General features: G+C 43.8%; 1 protein-coding gene across 1 annotated transcript in view; it reads right to left on the bottom strand.

The window, feature by feature from the left end:
- Nucleotides 1–530: 530 nt before the first annotated feature.
- VPS4A (vacuolar protein sorting 4 homolog A) overlaps nucleotides 531–21113 on the bottom strand; it is a 101773-nt gene continuing 81190 nt past the window's right edge. Inside the window, exons 8-11 of the mRNA XM_085888981.1 lie at nucleotides 18363–18444; nucleotides 17742–17961; nucleotides 6638–6778; nucleotides 531–1527 (exon numbers count right to left, since the gene is read on the bottom strand). Coding sequence (XP_085745107.1) covers nucleotides 1426–1527; nucleotides 6638–6778; nucleotides 17742–17961; nucleotides 18363–18444 — 545 coding nt within the window. The 3' untranslated portion in view covers nucleotides 531–1425. The remainder of the gene's footprint in view (nucleotides 1528–6637; nucleotides 6779–17741; nucleotides 17962–18362; nucleotides 18445–21113) is intronic.

Below are 21113 nucleotides of genomic sequence, written 5' to 3'. Positions count from 1 at the left end.
TGCTTCCTATCACTAAGCCAGTTTGCAATCCAATTAGCTACCTGACCAGCCACTTCACATGTCCTCACTTTGGCTAACAACTGTCCCCCAATATTGATTGCATGTACAAAGTTTCATTTAAAAAGTTTTAAAATGTGCCCATAATTGCATTTTTTTGATATTTGACCTTTTGATCCCACCCCAGGCAGCAGGGCCAAAATTATATTGCTGTCACACAGTCTTGCCAGGTGGTGATCATAACTACCAAGTTTGGTGAATTTCTGCACAACCGTTTAGGGGATACGGTTATGGACGGATCGACAGAGCCGAATGCAATATCCCCCGATGTTTTCAAACAAAGGTGGAGATAAGCGAATGCAGTTCTCTGCTTACAACCAGCTACCCTCCAACTAACTTCGGTTCGTTTTTAGCCTGTTGTCATCACAGGAAGATTGCTGGGATAACGTGTCCAACAATCACTCAAATCAAATTGTTCAATAATGAAAGTTTGGCTTCACATAATGTTGTATAAAAAAACAGGACAAAAAGGCTGGGAGGAACATATCCAGACCCTTTTATTAGAATCAATGTCAACGTACGTTATACAAACACGTGCCTCGAAATTAAACATGCAATGTTTATTTACACTTTCTTGAAAAGGCAAAACAAAAACAAAAAAAATTAAAAAATTATCAGCAATAACGTCAAACATAGCAACGTTCCAAAAATCAATGGACGGTGCAAGACTTCACGAAAACGCTGCTGCCGACAGCCGAGATATGTGAATGTTGCCCAGGTCCAGATGCAGTGCAACAGCAAGAGAAGAGGAACAAAAGCAACTATATGCATCAGTTAAAAGATGTCAAATTTTGCTTATTGCATACCAACTGCAAAGCCTCCTCCCCACCAACCCCCCCCCCCAACAAAATAAATGTCCAAAGTAATAATAAATGACAACTGCCATGGTGTCTTCAAACCCCAGCAGACCACAGCTGAAATTACTCCAATGGCTCAAATCTTGAAGAGTTTAGAAATGTGCAAAAATAATAATAAATGGTATCATTCCAACACAGAACTTGTGGGAATAATTTAAACTTTTGCTTAATTTGAAGTAAACGTCACCAATGTGGTTTTGCAATTATAATCGGGCACCTCAACGTGACTATCATTATGCTGAATACAGTATGTACATTAACATGCATGTAAATAGTTGATCCTCATTATACTTTTACCAAATCCAAGTACATTCTTCAAAAGGCATTAAAATAATATTTCTAGTACATCCTGCTATTGGAAAGCTCATTTTCTTTTAGGTTTAGACTCCAAAAAAAAAAAAGGAAAGGCAAGAGCTGGAGGAAGTAAAGTCAAAGTGATGAACGTGGAGGAACACACGCACATGTAACTGTGACCAAAAATAAAATAAATCATATCAACAAAGCGATGATCTTATCCCTCTTGACCAAAGTCATCTGTGAACCGTTTCAGCTTCAAAAGGTCATCGTCATTGACCGTTGGTCTTGTGGTAGCTAGAGATCGCTGCATATCGACCTGGAAAGAAAGAAGAAAATTTTATGTCGTTTAAGAAAGTTGCAAAAACAAATATTGCAATCAAGAGCTTCACCCAATTTCTTCTCATTAATTATTTCAACAATCATCACAAACTATCGTTGCTTTTCATACTTACCACGTAAAAAAAAAACAAACAAACAACTAGAACAACTAGAGAACACCTTTCCCACACAACTTGAGAGAGAAAAAAGGACATGTGCGGGGTCTGTGAGCAGCAAATTCGATTCATCGAGATGATGTACAATGTTGTAACATTTTCTCCAAATACTGCTAAATGAAAGGGTTTTGAAATTGCCAATAAGGCGATTTTTGTTCTACAGTGTTGAAGTATAATATGGAATTGGCAAAGCCTAGAAGCGAACGTAGAATTCTTCTTGCATTCGATGCTGCAATTTCTGGTTACTTCAGCCTGGATTCGGGATCAGCGATCAAATAATGTAAATCACGATAAAAAAAATTTTTTTGATGATACGGGAGATATCTTTATTAAAATCAGTGGAGGAAATATACACCATTTCTGATATTTGGGTCTTTCATGTCTCCGCCGATGCCTTTATCTCCCGGGACACATCATTCCCCATGACAAAAACCGGAAGCAAAAAAAAAAAAACCGGAAGCAAAAGGGTCGTAGCCGACGACACGGATTCCAAATTGCCAGGGTATTGTGTTGTTGTTGTTTCCTATTCTCTCATGTGCATGCGTTGAGTATGAAGCTCACTACCTTCGTGATGAAAAAATAAATATTACCTTAACATTACCTTCACAACAACTACACTGCCTAGAACAAGATCTCATCTGCAAAAATAAATATTACCTCAACATTACCTTCACAACAACAACTACACCGCCGAGAACAGGATCTCATCTGAAATTTTTTTTTCCTCAACATTACCTTCACAACGACAACGACACCACCTAGAACAGGATTTCATCTAAAAAAATTAATATTACCTCAACATTACCTTCACAACAACAACTACACTGCCAAGAACATGATCTCATCTGAAAAAATAAATACGAGAAGCGAACGTAGAATTCTTCTTACATTCGCTTCTGACTTTACCGATAACTTGTTCACAACTGTATACGCAATTTCCGGTTACTTTGGCCTGGATTCGGAATCAGCGATCAAATAATGTAAATCACGATTAAAAAATATTTTTTGACGATGCGGGAGATATCTTTATTAAAATCAGTGGAGGAAATATACACCATGTCTGATATTTGGGTCTTTCATGTCTCCGACGATGCCTTTATCTCCCGCCATGCATCATTCCCCATGACAAAAACCGGAAGCAAAAAAAAAAAACCGGAAGCAAAAGGTCATAACCAACGACACAGATTCCAAATTGCAGGGTATTGTGTTGTTGTTGTTGTTTCCTATTCTCTCATGTGCACGCGTTGAGTATGAAGCTCATGACGTTCGCGATGAAAAAATAAATATTACCTTAACATTACATTCACAACAACAACTGCACCACCTAGAACAGGATCTCATCTGCAACAATAAATATTACCTTAACATTACCTTCCCAACAACAACAACAACACTGCCGAGAACAGGATCTCATCTGCAAAAATAAATATAACCTCAACATTACCTTCACAACAACTACCAGGTCAGACCAGGTCTTTGGTTTCAGACCAGGTCACTCTACCCTGGATATGCTGCTTCTGCTCTCCCATCAATGGATGGAGGTCCTCAATGCCAGACAGGAAATCCGAGCCGTATCCCTGGACATATCACGTGCTTTTGACACAGTTTGGCACCCTGCCCCACTCACCAAACTCTCTTCCCATGGTATTCAAGGCCATCTCCACTCATGGCTCGCAGACTTCCTCTCCTGTCGCAGTCAACGTGTGGCCCTAAATGGAGTTCTTTCATCCCCTCTTCCTGTGCAGGCTGGAGTTCCTCAAGGTAGCATTCTGGGCCCTGTTCTTTTTCTGGTTTTCATCAATGATCTCTCCGACTCTCTGAAAAATCCTCTATTTCTCTTTGCTGATGACTCCACCCTCGGCCGTACCATCGGTCATCCCTCAGACCGGCAAGCAGCAGCTTCTTCGCTCACTGCAGATCTGGATAAAATCACAAACTGGTCCAACACGTGGAACATGTCTTTCAATCCAGACAAATGTTACACTCATTATGTCTCTTCGAAAGGACCGTTTAGAACCCCCCCCCCATCCACTTTTGCAACAATCCTTTGGAAGAAGTCTTTTCTTTCAAGCTTCTGGGTCTCACTATCTGCCATGACCTTTCCTGGGAAAGTCACATTTCCAACCTCGTCTCCAAAGCCAGTCGCCGACTTGGAATCCTCCGTCGTGCAAAGTCCTTCCTCGGCCCTCTTGAGCTCCTGACCACTTACAAAGCTTTTGTCCGTAGCCTGATGGAGTACTGCTCTCCCTCTCCCTCTGGGCTGGTGCTCTTGCCTCCCACCTTTCTCGGCTTCAACGCTGTCGAAACCAGGGCATTTAGGATCATTGGCATCTCCCGCAATGAAGCTGAGTCTTTGGGCCTCTCACTCAATCACCGCAGGTTGGTCGGTGGTCTTTCTGTCTTCTACCGTCTCCTCTCCAGCCTTGCCCCCCCTGCTCTCTCTGCGATTTGTCCCCACCACATTTCCACAGGGGGCTCAAGGTCCGCCAACAACCCCCTTCTGGTAAAACTACCAAAATCACGAATCACTGCTCACCTTCACTCTTTCATTCCTCTTTTTTTCTGGCCTTTGGAATAAACTCCCTCACTCTATTCTTTCCCATTCTTCCCTCCAGGCTTTCAAAACAGCTGTTCACCACCACCTCTTCATCCCCCATCCAAATCCTCGATCTTTTCTACCCCCGATAATCCACCCAAGCCCACTTCCTTCAATTCCCCTGCCTTCCTTCCTGAAAGTCCCTGAAATGTCCATCTTCTCTTCCCCATGTCCCCCCCAATCCCTCTCCCTTCCACAGATCTCCTAATGTGTCTGTTCCCCACTGTTTTGTCCCTCCCACTCCCACCCCTCTTGTCTCATGCCCCCTTGCTGTGTTGTGTGTTAGCTCTCATACGAGCCTCGACAAGGTATACCAAAAAATAAAAAACTATTAAAAAAACTACACTGCCGAGAACAGGATCTCATCTGAAAAAAAAAAAATTCCTCAACATTACCTTCACAACGACAACTACACCGCCTAGAACAGGATCTCATCTGAAAAAATAAATATTACCTCAACATTATACCTCAACATTACCTTCACAACAACAACTACACCGCCGAGAACAGGATCTCATCTGAAAAAAAAAATTTCCTCAACATTACCTTCACAACGACAACTACACCACTTAGAACAGGATCTCATCTCAAAAAATTAATACTAGAAGCGAACGTAGAATTCTTCTTACATTCCCTTCTGACTTTACCTATAACTTGTTCACAACTGCATACGCAATTTCCGGTTACTTCGGCCTGGATTCGGGATCAGCGATCAAATCATGTAAATCACGATTAAAAAATATTTTTTGATGATGCGGGAGATATCTTTATTAAAATCAGTGGAGGAAATATACACCATGTCTGATATTTGGGTCTTTCATGTCTCCGACGATGCCTTTATCTCCCGCCATGCATCATTCCCCATGACAAAAACCGGAAGCAAAAAAAAAACCGGAAGCAAAAGGGTCATAGCCAACGACACGGATTCCAAATTGCCAGGGTATTGTGTTGTTGTTGTTGTTGTTGTTGTTGTTTCCTATTCTCTCATGTGCACGCGTTGAGTATGAAGCTGACTACGTTCGCAAAGAAAAAATAAATATTACCTTCACAACAACAACTACACCGCCTAGAACAGGATCTCATCTGCAAAAATAAATATTACCTCAACATTACCTTCACAACAACAACTACACCGCCCAGAACAGGATCTCATCCGAAGAAAAAAAAATTTCCTCAACATTAACTTCACAACAACTACACTGCCGAGAACAGGATCTCATCTAAAAAAATAAATATTACCTCAGCATTATGCCTCAACATTACCTTCACAACAACAGCTACACCGCCTAGAACAGGATCTCATCTGAAAAAAAAATCCTCAACATTACCCTCACAACGACAACTACACCGCCTCCAACAGGATCTCATCGAAAAAAGTAAATACGAGAAGTGAACGTAGAATTCTTTTTACATTCGCTTCTGACTTTACCTATAACTTGTTCACAACTGTATACGCAATTTCCGGTTACTTCGGCCTGGATTTGGGATCAGCGTTCAAATAATGTAAATCACGATTAAAAATTATTTTTTGATGATGCGGGAGATATCTTTATTAAAATCAGTGTTGGAAATATACACCATGTCTGATATTTGGGTCTTTCATGTCTCCGACGATGCCTTTATCTCCCGCCATGCATCATTCCCCATGACAAAAACCGGAAGCAAAAAAAACCGGAAGCAAAAGGGTCATAGCTGACGACACGGATTCCAAATTGCCAGGGTATTGTGTTGTTGTTGTTGTGTCCTATTCTCTCATGTGCACGCGTTAAGTATGAAGCTCACTACGTTCGCTATAATTCAATTGAAATAAAATAAAGATTTTAAAGGATGTAGTGAACAAATTCAGAATGTTACTGCCATTGATGCAGCGTCTGTTACACCACCTTATTGAAAAAAAAACATTGCATTAGTTCTTCATGCCTGTTGTTTGTGTCGTGTATGACGTCACTAAATACAGTAAGTTTCCTGTTTGGAATGACTTTCAATTTACGTTGACTGCCAGACAGACAAACAGACCAAATTTTTTTTTATCTTGCTCCTCTCTGCACATGCATGATCGGGGTAAGTTCAGAGACAAAGTACTGCTGAATTGCAGGTTCATTTTCTGATTGATGTTCCCATTCATATTCGAAACATAACATTCAATTGAAATAAAGTTGTTCCTCAATCATAAACTAATGTTTCTGGACAGAAAGACAGACAGGCAGACAAACAAACTGAACCAATTGCTTAACCCCGCTAGTGGCTTCACGCATGCTGGTTAATGATGGATTTCCATAAGCGATGTCCACGTTTGTCGAATAGATCACAAGAATGCATGAGTAGTCGTCACATACCAGGCTCACAATAGGTTCCAAGAGCTTTTCGCCTGGTACATCAATCCAGGTCATTTCACGTGCATCTGGATCACCAGGTGAGCAAGGCGTGAGCAGGTCATTGACAATCACATTGGTATCCTTGCGAGAGGGCCCACACACCTGCATGTACAAATGGAAAAAGTGCAAAAATGTAAAATGCAGGACATTTGCACTCAATCGCTTTTTTGATCAATTGTACAACAATTTAAGTTCCTCAACAATCAAATTAACCGAGATATGTTCAGTACACCAAACACGTTGGGATGCTTGCGATAGGAAGCTTCAATTAAATCCCAGGCTTTTGTGAAACAGGCTCAGTGTTTCACAAGACCCCAGGATTCAAGTGTGCTTACTTATGGGTCCTTGGTAGAAAATAGAAGGGTGTGTGAAAAAATTCATTAAAGTCAATAGAGTGGAGGAAGGACAAGTATTGGAAAGAGAGAGAAGTAAAACCATAAATAACATGTTAGTCAAGGAAGGGGAAGGTTAAAATATTATGCTTGTTGCAAATTCACTGTTCTGTTGTGTATGGCAGCTTGGCTGCTGGGGTAGCTGTCATTTCTTGGAAGCGTGGCTGTGGCGCTGATGCTGTGCCCCTCGACCAGTACACTGGTACTCATTTTTCCGACCTCGGAAGGATGACAGGCTGAGTCAACCCCACCTGGTGTTAATTCAGCAGCCAACGGGGCTCAAACTCAGGACCCTAAGATCTTAAGACAACCACTCTAATCTCTAAGCCAATGCCAGGCTTGCAAATTCACTTAATGCATGCAATCTATTCTAATAAAAGTGTGTGTGTGTGTGTGTGTGTGTGTGTTTGTGTTTGACTGTGTTTGACTGTGTTTGACTGTGTTTGACTGTGTGTGACTGTGTGTGACTGTGTGTGACTGTGTGTGACTGTGTGTGACTGTGTGTGACTGTGTGTGACTGTGTGTGACTGTGTGTGACTGTGTGTCTCCTCCATAACTCCAAAACCATAAACCCAACAGCCTGAAACTTTGCAAACATACTAAGAAAACTCCAAGGAAGTGCAAGAGTGGAAATTGGGTGTTTGGTTTAATTAAAACACCCCTTTTTAAAATAATTATCAGCCTTATTTAATTATATCCTTCATCAGGCGATCCCCAGCCACCTTGCTCTCTGGGTCTTAAGGTGCTTCCTGGGTAACCTCGCTAGGGTCTGAAGCTGCCATGTTTTCTGGTCTGCTCAACCATGACTAGACTTGGAACAGGCCGCAACAATTTCTTAACTACAAAGTTATTGTTTTCACTTTCCTCACCCATATTATTGATTGCCGGTTCATCGAAGCTGCACAATTCGGACATACATGACATTTCATGAGTCTCCGGGAGGTAAAAATAACGTACACGTCACATCGACCGAGCTGCGCGATGGCACACTAGTGTGTCTGTGCAAGTTGATGTTGCCTGCTATCTCCACATGTGGGTGGGTTTCAGGAGGTGAAACTGAGACCTACCAGGTGTGTGTGTGTGTGTGTGTGTGTGTGTGTGTGTGTGTGTGTGTGTGTGTGTGTGTGTGTGTGTGTGTGTGTGTGTGTGTGTGTGTGTGTGTGTGTGTGTGTGTGTGTGTGTGTGTGTGTGTGTGTGTGTGTGTGTGTGTGTGAGATTGGTATCTTCATATGCGAGTTTCAGAATGTGGAATGGAGTCCTCCCAGGGTGGGCTCAAAGTATCCACCTTCATTTCGGTAAGGGGTCACAATTCATGGACCAAGCTGTGAAGTTTTTCTGTTATCAAAGTTTTGTGCTGAGGGCTCTCTTCAGGATCGTCGCTGAGCCCTGGACAGCTTCCAACTGCGGTTTGTTTGAAATAGTATTCCCAGGGATGGTTATTAATATCCCTGTGAGGTTCTTTGTCATCATGCCCGTCACTCCAACTATCACTGGTACAACTTTGGCGTTCTTCAGCTTCCAGGATCTTTTCACTTCATTCTTGAGGTCTTGGTATTTGGTCATTTTCTTGATTTCTGCATCGTTTAGTCCAAAATCACTAGCATTAACACCTCATTTAGCAATGCCTTCTTCTCTCATTTTTGTACCAAAGTATATCATCTGATTGCAATGCTTTGTTTTCGATGTTCATGCTCGATGGGATCATTAGGTTGTATGTGAGCGGTACTTCCATGTTTTCAGTCCATACTTTTGGTTAATGTTCCCACAAATTTTCTAGAACCGGGATATCAAAGTTTTTTCAGATGTGCCTGTGGTTAACTTTACAAACTCTGTTGTTTCATTGGGTGTACAGCTATTCTGACATGAGATTTAAATTTTTTTTTTTATCTGTGTTCGGTCATTAAGCAAAACACATCACTCTCTTTGCTTACGCCACCTCCACCCCTCACCGATCTCACCTATCTTTTTTTTCTCCTCCCCCGCCCCCCCCACCACTCTCTGTCTGTCCCCTCCGAATAAAATGCAACACTCTCCTCCCACGTCTGTCTCTCTGTCTCTGCCATGCACCCCTTCCTCCTGCAGTGTATAGCAACGTTTCCTGAGGAATTGCCCTCCCAATCTCCACCCCCTTTCCCTTCTTCACAAACTCCTCGCTTACCCTCCCTCCTCTCCCCGCCCTCCCTTCCCTCCATCCTCTCTGCCTCCCCTCTCCTCTCTCTCTCTCCCCTTCTCTTTCTACACCCCCCCCCCCGTTCATACCACCATCAGCGAAGCGAAGGGTTGCATTTGCTAGTTTCTAATACAATATAAATGATTACTATTTGTTGTGCATCGAGCAATGTGAGCTGATTATCTGAAAGGGAATTTGGATGAGTTCAGTCTCTTGAACTTCTTGGCATCTCCACCAGCTACGACCGCTCCTAATCTGACCATAGAGCAAAGATGGCCTCCAACGCTGGTCGCAGACCAGGCATCCACCATCATTGCAAGTACTGCATTTACACATGTGCAGTGCACATTTTTTAACTCTATTTTTATTTTGGAGTGAGCAGTGCACATTAAACCCAGCTCGAAGAACAACTGTATTTTTGGGCCTCACTGCTCGCTATTTTAGTTTGCAAGTCTCCAGATGTAAAGCCATCACAGCTGGATTCATTGTCTTCCCTGTCAAAAATTCTGAGGTGGTTTTCGGTTGTGAGAACCTCCTGATTGTTGAAATACGAGTCTTAGTCATCGCCGTGGTCTTCCATCTTACTTTCCACACCGGAATTGCACGCCTTGCTGGGCGCAGATTAAGCCACATGGCTGTTTCAACTTTACAATCAAACAAGTGCTAGAGTTTGTTTTATTTGCAAACTGAACAACAAAACAAGTGCATCACTCATGAGTGCAAAGGCCGCAGTGCATGACGTCCCGACTCAAAAGCGAAAGTAGGATATGCAAGTCGTGTGCGTGCCGCACGGTGCACCTCAAGTGCACTTTTACCTTTCCCATGAAGTTCAGCTGTTTACTGCGAGTACTGACTTCCAGAAATAACGAGAAGGGCACTTCGCTGGAGCGCATAACGCCAACATGCAATGTCTTATCCACGAGAACATATCGGGCCCAATACATTTTTGAAACATCATGCTATATATAGTTTTTGGCCCGATCTCTCGATGATGATGAATCACTTAAATTTTTTAAATAATTCTCGTATCTAGATCCGGATTCGGATCTTCACCAAGATCAAATCAATTTGTCCTTGCCACACACCCAACGTGTCCACCAAGTTTCATCCAAATCCGTCCACAACTTTTTGAGATATCCTGCACACAAACAAACAAACAAACAAACAGACAAAGAAATGGGTGAAACATAACCTCCTTCACCTTCGGTGTCGGAGGTCATTATGAGGTCAGGTCAGGTCCGGGAGCATGCAACGGAGCAGCATGTCGCTGCGTCCAATTTACGCCGATTCTCCATCTCGCCATCCCCCATGCAGATGCCTGGCCCATCCCCATCTGCTTGAGATACCGATCTACCTGCTACAACCACGAGGCACGTGGTCAGCCTGTTTATCTCCTCCACCCACGAAGCTGCCTCGCTGAGAGAATCTGGTAAGCAGGATCAGCGTCAGGAAAATGAGCCACATGTCCATACAGCTGCAGCTGACACTCATGGACGAAACAGGTAACAAATCTTATTTGAGTCCCTCTCAGCATCCGCTCTTGTTGGCTACAGCTGGTCAGACTTTCTGTCCAAGAACTCTCCGAGGAGACCTGGCACCGAAGGAGTTCAGTCTCCATCTCAGAACCCTGGTCAGAGTCCAAGTTTCACAACCGGAGAGCAGACTGGAAGCACCAAGGAATTAAAGACACAGACTTTAGTCCTCTTGCATATGTACCGACAGCGCCACACTCCATGATCCAGTGAATCCATGACTCCCCAGGCACGAACCAGATGTCTATGGATCTCTGGCTCACAACATGCAAAGACATGAATATCACTGCCAAGGTCAGTCAATCTCTCTGTGACCTCAACATCCCAACCACAAACAGGTATAGACAGGATAGCAGCATCAATGATATCCTTGAAAGCCTGAATCTTAGTTTTGATCCAGGAAAGCCAGATTCCTAGTGACTCTGACGACTCATTCAGTGCTTCGAGGACCCCCATAAGGACATCCAGCGTTTCTGCAAAGATGACTGAATGATCTGCAAAATCAAGGTCAGAGATCTTGACATTCTCAAAGATGCACCGCAACATGATCTCTCCGACATCCTCCCCAGAATCCAGCCCATACAAGTGCCTAAAAGCATGTGGGCCAGTACACACCCCTGACAAAATCGAGCAACAATTGGAAATAAATCAGAGATGGAACCACCACACCTCACAGCACTCTCAGTTCGAGAATATAGTTCAAAAATCAGATTGTTCAGTTTTGGTGGCTGGCACCCCACAAAGACCGAGAATCCTCGAGAGGACATCCCGATTCACTGAATCAAACATTTCGCGGAGATAAACATAGGCTGTGAGCAGCCCCTGGCAAAACTCTCATCTGCATCATTGACCTCTTTGGTGCAAGGCCCGACTGCTCTTGGCGCTGGTGCTCAAGCAGATGTTGGAGAACCCCCTCAAGAAATATCTGAGAAAAGACCTTGCCCAGCACTGAGAGCAGCATTACCCCTCAGTAGCTGCTGCAGTTCTGACAATCACCCTTCACATTCCAGAGGGGGACAACAAGGCCTCTCTTCCAGTCGAGTCTGTGGTTGATTGGTGCCCCAGGCACCCCAGACCAACACATATCGTATAACCATCCCTATCAGTGCCAGTCAATGTATTGAAATTCCACAAGATGAGAAGAGTATCTCGCCTGGGGCACCAATCAACCACAGACTCGAGTGGAAGAGAGGCCTTGTTGTCCCCCTCTGGAATGTTGGGATGATGCCTGTGTTCCAGACAGAGCACAAAACTGCGTGCAATGACACGAGTGCAGCATTTCCACCAGCCTTGAGAAGTTCAGCATGGATGCCACAGATCCCAGAAGCTTTACCCCCTTTCAATTGGTTCACCGCAGCCTGCATTTCCACAAGCGAAGGTGGTTCACAGTTGATTGGATGGTCAGCAAGTGGGAAAGTTACACCCCTGACATCCAACTCAACAGCTGGTGGTTCAGCCTGGTACAGCCGCACAAAGAAACCAATCCAGTGGGCCTTCACTTCGGACTCCTCTGTCAAGAGCCCACCACCTTCTGCTACAACTGCAACACACCAAGGGACGGGTTTGGAGGAACGCAACGCATGAAGTCCTCCAAGCAGGATGAGAATCACTTCACGAGGTGATCTACCCCTTCACAGATTCCTCACACATAGGCCTCCTTGTCCACACTCAGCGCAGTACAGTTTTACGCCTCAACTCCCTAAACATGTCAGCTCTGCCATTAAGCCTGGCCCTGCAACTCTGGTCAAAGGTATCCAGTGTTCCTTGAGAGACAAAGGTCTTCTTCGCCTGACAGTGGTTTCCACGGCATCCACTGGCAACATCAAGGATGGGAGTCTTGAAGGCACTCCACAACTCTTTAGGATTCCCAAAAATACCCAGACCCCCCAAATCCCCACTCAGCCTGTGCGCAAATGCCTCAGCTACCCTCTCATCCTTGAGCTTGCCAACAACCAGCCTAGGCTGGGATGGTACCAATCTCCTGGATTTAAGCTGCAACTTCAGAATTGCTACAACAAGCCTGTGGTCGGTATTGAAGACTTGAGCACTCCGGTAGACCCTGCAGTTCTGAATTGTCTTCCAGCGCCCATCAATGAGCACCTGGTCAATCTCTATTGCCACACTACCAGCGTTGGAATACGAAGTCCAGCGATGAGCCTGTGGGCACTGAAACCATGAACCAGACACCCTCAGCCCATGACTTCTTCCAAAATCAAGGAAGTTAGTGCTATTCTTGTTCACAGTTACAGACCCATGGGGACCAACACATATCGCATAACCATCCCTATCAGTGCCAGTCAATGCATTGAAATTCCACAAGATGAGAAGAGTATCTCGCCTGGGGCACCAATCAACCACAGACTCGAGTGTGGCATAGAATGTGTCCTTCATGGTGAAATCACTTGCCTGTGTCGGAGCATATACAGAGTCCAGGGAAATGACACCCAAGGCGTGACGAGTCCTTCGACTCACAATACGCTCGTTGACCGGTTATCTGAATTACCATGGGAGTTAGCTTATTGGACACAGCTGCAGAAACTCCTTGGGCATGGTAACCATAAGAGCGACCAGACCAATGGTAGGGGCAATCACTCGCCATGATCTCACCACTATCCAGTCTCCGAACCTCAGAGCGTGTTGCAATACTGATGTCCAAACACTGGAGCTCAGATGATGGCAGAGACAGGTGATCATCCTCTCTTTGAGATAGCACATTCCAGGCACTCACCTGAAGGGACCGCCTCAGACTAATCCGAGTAGACTGTCATCTGGTAGACAACACCTAAGGACCACCCCAACACACACCACTGCAATCCAACCCATGAAGGTTACCCCGTGCTTTTCCTCCCATCAAAGAATGGGGATCCCAAAGGCTTTGCCCAAATCCCATCATTCGGTGAGCTGCCATGCAAAGGGCAGCTGCACAGGAGGGACTCCCATGGAGTGGATTGTCAGTTTTATTTGCGGTTTTTTTTGGTGTGTTTTGTGGTGGCTGGAGTGCAAAACATGCCACCAACCTGCTAGTAAGAGGTACCCAACTGCAGGATGACATCTGCAGACACAGTTTGGCACCAGATATGGGTGACTGTTGACTCACAAGGAGTTCCTCCACCCTTTGACAGGTTTTGTTTTCATTCTGCTCGGTGTCCATATCCATGCACCCTCCTCACCAGGAAGCCTGGTGGTGGAGACGGTTTAGTCGCTGCCAACCCGACCATGAAACAGGTTAGTACAGGTTTACATGGTACCTGGAGCAAGTCAGAGATCTGATATGGCCTGACCTGACATGACAGTACCATGAGGACATTTTGAAAAGTAATTTTTCCTCTTCTTTTTGTCCAAAACAGGTAGGTATTTGAATGAAACAGAGACAGACACACCAACCTTTATTCTACCATGGTGCATATTTATTTCTCAACATAAGGACATGGGCAGGATCTGCAAGCGGCAAATTTGGTTGGTCATGACGATGCAAAATGCCACAATATTTTTTCAAAGTACTGCTAAACGGCAGCATTTTGAAATTGCCAAAAAGGAGAATTGTGTTTTACTGTGTTCAAGTATATAATTCAATCAAAATAAATAGCGATTCTACAGGTTGTATAAACAAAAATATATCATGCAAATGAAATTAAATTGTCTGAAAACAGAGAAAGTGAACCAAATTCTTCACCCCACTTTTCAATTTGTGTGTGTGGGGTAATCAACACTACGGTCCACACATTTCTCCCAACACTCAAGTAGCTTTGTGCTACCATCACGATAGAACTGCCTCGTCCCGTTGACTTAACTAGCACTTCAAAGCGGCCTTGACATTATCGCTGGAAGAAAAATATTCTCCAAGAAGGTATTCCTTAAGTTTGGGGAAGAGATGAAAATGTAACGGAGCCAAGTCAGGGCTGTTGATCCTTTGCGGTGGTACTCCATTGACCGTCTCTAAGGCCGAAGTCACATTTGCTCGACAACGAGGATACAGCGGCCGTACGCCCTCTGAATTGACAGAAACATGCGGCGGCCGCAGTGTTTCTGCGGTGGCCTCAGGGTGGCCCTATGCCATTTGGCTAAATTTTACAGGCCGTAGGGGTCGCCGTGGAATCATAACTTTTTTCATTTCTACATTCGCTGTAGCAATTCGACAAGCTGAAAAAAAAACTGGTAAAAAAAAAATAAATATACATAAAAAATGAACCCACTCGTTACCGTCCGTCTGGCCGCCCGTTCGCCTTAGGACCCCCCTGCGGTCGCCTTGCGGGCACCTTGAGGCTACCTTGAAAATTCTATGGCTACCGCAAGGCCCCCTTAAGGTCACCGTGCAACATCAAATCAAAGACCGTAACGCACCCCCACGTTTGCGGTCTCCACAATTTCTAAATACGCCATGCGGCTCCCCGAAAAATAAAAACATATGTGACTGCTACATTGTGTGACCGTGGAAATACTGCGGCCGCCGTATAATTGCTAGTGGCCGTAGATTTTGAAGACCCCATGGCCGCCGTGGCAAATGTAACTTAGGCCTTACTCTCAGGATTGTAATGGTACACCTATCTCTCATCTCCAGTCATTCATCCCAACTCTCATCTTCAGTACTTCACTCTTCACAGCACTGACAATGTCGTATGCCCTCTTAACTAATGTAGCAATGAACCATCGAGCATCAGAATCACGAAACTTCATAACAAGTGGCTGGAAGAACTAAAGTACAGACCTGCGCTTTGTATCATATTAATAACTTTACCTGTTTTGGAGAAAAAGAATAGGAGCATTACTTTTCAACAGGCTCTCGTATTTTCTCAAACCAACTCTGTGCAGTATACAGGCAATCCTCGGGTTACGTCAGATCGAGTTCCATAAACTCGATTTTCTGTAAGCACCTATGAAAATAAAAAAATTGAGATTCGTCATTTCTTTACGTCTTTATGTTACTTTTATGTATGGCCCAGTTTGGCATGACTTGTCACATGTGCAGAGGGGTCAGGTCAGGACAGACCCCATGCACACCCTACACTTGTTGACTCTGGCTCCCACGTGCCAACTGAAATCAGGACCCTCTGCGCTCGCTCCCTTCCTGCTCCTCACATAGCCACAGCACCTGTATTCCCACATGGAGCAGTGACATTACTTGCAGCATGTATTTACTGTGTCTCCAGGGATGGAGCTATCAGAAATGGGAAGATGAAATCGAAGGCGTGCAAGGGCGGGAGGCAAAGAAATAAGGAAGAAAGCGAAAGGATGGAAACGGAAGATGAAGGAAAGAATAAATGAAGACGATGAATGGTGTGACAAGAAATGAATCGGCAAAGCGCGAAGGGGAGTAAAAGAAGGAACGCAGGTGAGCAAAGCGAAGCGAAAGGAATGACAGAGAGAAGGATGCAAAGAAGGAAGGACAGGGGAGAGAAGGACAATATGCGACTTGCGTTCGTGTGAATAATAATCGATTGAGCCCCAAACAGAGTCCATAACCCTCTCAAGCTGCAAAGCTTCAAATCTCTGTCTTTGTACTTCAGTTTCTTCAGAGGTTCTAAACACATCAATTTCTGAAGAGTTGCCCGTCCTTCCGCCTTCCTGCAGTCCCCCCCCTACCGAGTATGTTTGTACTGTACATATAAATATTCAAATAATTGTCTAATGTTTTTCTTTAGATTTTACTTAGTGAAATTCGCCTTGCACAAAAAAAATTCTTACGTCGAGGTCCCAGGAACGGAACCCTTATGCAAGTCGAGGACTGTTTGTATACAGTTGCAAAGTATTTTTTTCAGAATTTTGATTCAAATGTTTGTGTGTGTGTGTATGTGTATGTGTATGTGTATGTGTATGTGTATATATATATATATATATATATATATATATATATATATATATATATATATATATATATATATATATATATATATATACATACACAATAGATACTATGCGACTCCAAGCCATAAGTAGTGAAAGTGCCAGCAACGAGTCCCATTCAGCCCTTGCTGCATGATACCGGGAGCGCTAAGTGCTGCCTGTCATGTGAAAAATGAACTCCCGCTTTACCAAACACAATCTGGAGAAATTAATGATTTGAGGTCAAGCGCAATGATGATAGTCAATGTCGTTCCCTAACCTAAGACGAACTTTGCGACGTTACCGCTACAACACACACTGTCTGCGGCTCCCAGAAGAGCTATCTCACAGCGCTAATTACCAAAGATGGAATTTCAGATGCTGTCACAAGTGCATGGAAAATGCAGTTGACCATTAATGACTCCAGATGAAGATTAGGAATCCTCTGCAGAGAATAGAAAACTGGCATCATTTAGTTAGCCACCCTGTCATGAACATCCTTCCTCTTCAGATATCTGCTGGAAGGGTATTGTTCAGCTCTCAGTGTAGAGAAACCAGCTAACCAAGCATGTCATGTCTGTTTTCTACGTCATGCCTGTTTTCTACGTCATGTCTGTTTTCTACGTCATGTCTGTACCATTGGCTCTCCAGTTCTACCTAATCTTTTTCCTCCTTGTGAAGGTTAGGAGAATACATGGCCAAGACGAAGCTGTGACTGTCATCTTTTAACATTTCCATCAAATCTTCTCGTTTCACACCTCGACTTGCAGACATTTTCACTGTTGCACATTCTACTCTCCACACTCCAACACTCTCCACTTGCATTTTACAAAATAATTATCTCTGTGCTTGTATTTTGCATCAGCATCATAATTTTACCTTTTATTGATACAACTGCAGTAGTTTCCAGAAGTGTGTTTGTTGTACATGCCACTGTATTTTGGCTCAATTCATTCATCTGTCTTTTATTCATTCTTTTTTGTTCTTCTGTATGCAAGATACACGATTTTTAAAGCACATTAAAAGAACATATCCAAAGGCCACCTTGTTTATATAGCCCTTGGTGAAATCTTTCCCTTTTGTAATTTGGTGAGAAATCAGCGAGGGACATCTTTACAATTGTAAAATCAAGTTTGACACCTCCAACTCACCCGCTTAAAGTGTGTGGCCGATTGCACTTTGCGCACAGGTTGCATCAGTGCATCCCGCACAACAACTCCAATGTCTGCACCTGAGTATCCAGATGTGGAGTGGCCAAGCTCACGGAAATCGGTATCCGTCAAGCTGTGCGGTGTGTTTCCCAAATGTAGCTTGAACATGGAAATTCGTGCCGGCTCCTCAGGCAGTGGGATGTAAATGCGCTTTTCAAACCTGGGCCACAACACAGAAATAAGTCATAAAAGCCGAGCCTCTGAAAATCTTGCTTAGACCAATTGCTGGTTTGGTGTGGGTGCTTCATCAACAACACACAAGAGCGACTCTCCATTAAGAGGGTGCTCAACATTGCCATGAACTGAATAAGAAAATGATAATGTAGTCGCAGCGACCAAATTTATTCTTTCAACATCACTCATCCGATCCTGTCTGATAAACCAGAAAGCATGAAGACCAGGGATTAATAAACAACGTTTTCTCGAAAGTGTTGTTCCAATTGCGATTTTAGCATAATTTTCAAATGGCTCTTCACAAAATGTAAAATTTTCTCAACACTGCAATTGCAGAACAACAAACAAACAGCTTGTGCAGGTGTGAAAATAGCTGTAAAGCCATACCTCCTCCGGATGGCCGCATCTAACACCCAGGGAATGTTGGTAGCACCAAGTACCAAAACACCTTCGTTGTCGACACCCACACCTACCAAAAAGAGCAATAAATGAATCACACCGTATGACGGAATTCAAATCCCTCATCGGAAACATTGAATCTCTGACTTAAGATTGGTAATTACCACCTTGCGTGCATGTCAAATTTCGCTCCCACCCACAAAATATTTTTCAACCACATACTGCCAGTTCATACAATTCTTGAGAAAAACAAATTCAAATTTATTTACTTCTACAATAATATGCCAACACACCTCAGTTGTAATGCAAACCGAGAGCTACAATATGTTACAATGGACTTCCACAGAAGCTATAATAAACAAGAGTTAAGAAAAACAGAAACACCAATGTGTGTGAACCAAACCAATTTACCACTCAATTTTCAGAAATGGTCATTGTATTAGCATTATGAAAAGTCAGCACTTCAATATATTTAACGAGCTCAGGGCTACTGACAACTTTTCACTTTAATGCAGAAGATAAAATGGAAAGTCAGCCTGCTTCGCATTCCCATCTGAGATGATAGGCCATGATGCTCAGAACCTAGATTCAAAACCCATATGCTACAAGTATCTGTCGATTGTGTATAAATGTCCTTTTACGTCACATTAAGGTGCACCGATGTCTAATAATATTTTTGTCCTTCATGCAATTTATGCACAAGCATGACATTAATGCCCTAATGCAAAATCATTTTTTTTATTTTTGGATGTATAGTCTCGGCTGATGGAGGAATGATAACAAAGAGCAAAATCAAAATAGAACGGAAAGAACAGTGGAAAAATCGAGGTGGGTGGGGGACAACAGCAGCAAGGAAAAAGGGGGAAAAAAAAACAAACAAAAAAAAGAGAGGGAGACGTGGAAGAAAAGGACATGGGGAAGAACGAGAACAAGGGGATGAGGATGTGGAGTTGAAACAAACCAGATAAATTTACAAACTATCCACCAAGGAAGTGGAAGGGAAACTGGGAAATTAAGCCACGCAGAAATGTAATGTAAAATTAAAATATAAATAACCAAAAAAAAAAGAAAAACAGAGGGTGAGGGAGCAGGAGGAAAACCCGGTAAAATGGAAACGCAGAAATTGGTGGGTTTAGGGAAGGTTAATGAGATTATAAAAAATAAGGGGGGGGGGGGGGGGGGGGGGAGGGGGAGAGAAGGAACCTGAGATGGTGGTGAACAGCTGTGTCGAAGCAATGGAAGGAAGAATGAGGTTGAACAAACTGAGGATGTTGGTTCGTCGGGGGGGGGGGAGGGGTGGAACGAATTAACGAGGAGAGGGGTTTTTTTGTGGACACAGGCAACACTTGTGGAGGAGTGAGAACATAGAATGGATCAGGATATAACAGAGAAATAGAAAGAGGGAAGGGGGGGGTGGACACACCAACAGCAGGGTTGATGGACAACATAGAGAGAGACTTAGAGAAATAAGGGATGTGAGGAAGAATGAGTCGGGATGGATGCACAGGGTAGACAAAATTGATACAGAAGCAAACTCTCAGGAAGGGGAAAAAAAACATGGAAACTTGGAAAGAGGTGTGCTCAGTGAGGGTTAATATGAACACAAATTCGTGGTTTTGGATGGTGGACGATCTGAGACGGTGGTGAACAGTTGTCTTGATAACCTTGCAAGAATAATGACATTGAAGAGAATGTGGAAGTTCATTACTTGGTTCCACAGGTGGGGAAAAAAAAACAAAGGAACAAATAAGTGGAGGTATGTCGTGATCCTCGATTTACGTAGTTTGACCAGAAAAGGGGATAATGGTGCACCGTGTATGCCATGCAGAAAACTGGAAAGGGGGGGGGGGGCACAAAGCACAGAAACAGCAGATGGTGCAACACCAGAAAGGAGGCGGTAGAACACAGAGACCACCGACCTGTCTGCGATGTGACGTGATAGGCCTATAGACTCAGCTTCTTCAAGCAGAGATTCCAATGATATTGAAGGCCTTGGTTTCCAAGGCATCAAGCTGAGCAAGGTATGAGGCAAGGGCACCAGCCCAAGCAGGAGAGCAGTATTACATAAAGCAGCGGATGAAGGCTTTGTAGGTGGCTCAAAGTTCAGATGTGCCAAGGCAAGACTTTCCACGGTGGAGGATGCCCAGTCACCGGTTGGCTTTGAAGACCAACTTCAATATGTGGTTTGCCCAAGAGAAATCATGACTGATGGTGCAGCCCAAAAGCTTGAGTGACTGAACTCCAAGAGGTTTGTTAAGGAAGTACGTGGGAGGGTTTTCCAAATGCTCTTTCCAGAGACAGTGATAATGTAAGATTTGTCAGGATTGAATGACACATTCCAAATGTTTGACCAACTTGTGACTCAATCAAGGTCTGAAGAGAGGGAGGATGTTTCTGCATGCCTATCTGAAGGATGAGGGATATTATGGCAGAGGATTGTAGTCATCAGCAGAGATAAAGAGGATTTTCCACATAGACAAAGATTATTGATGAAAATTAGGAATAGAACTGGGCTCAAGACACTGCCTTGGGGCACTCAAGCCTCGACAGAGAGTGGTGATGTAAGGCTCCCTCTGAGATCCACGCGTCGGTTATGAGTGGAGAAAGTGACTTTTGATGCCATAGGCAGAGAGTTTTCAAAGCAAGGTGGGGTGCCAGGCAGTGTCAAGTACTCAAGATGTGTCCAGAGAAACAACCCTGATCTCATGTCTGAGATTGAGGGCCTACATTCATTGATGG

Source organism: Eptatretus burgeri, chromosome 7 (assembly GCF_056783735.1).
Source record: "Eptatretus burgeri isolate ZD-2024b chromosome 7, Ebu_testis_v1, whole genome shotgun sequence".
NCBI classification, from domain to species: Eukaryota; Metazoa; Chordata; class Myxini; order Myxiniformes; family Myxinidae; genus Eptatretus; species Eptatretus burgeri.
The sequence above is the reverse complement of the archived record's forward strand: the minus strand, read 5'-3'. Positions and strand labels throughout refer to the sequence as shown.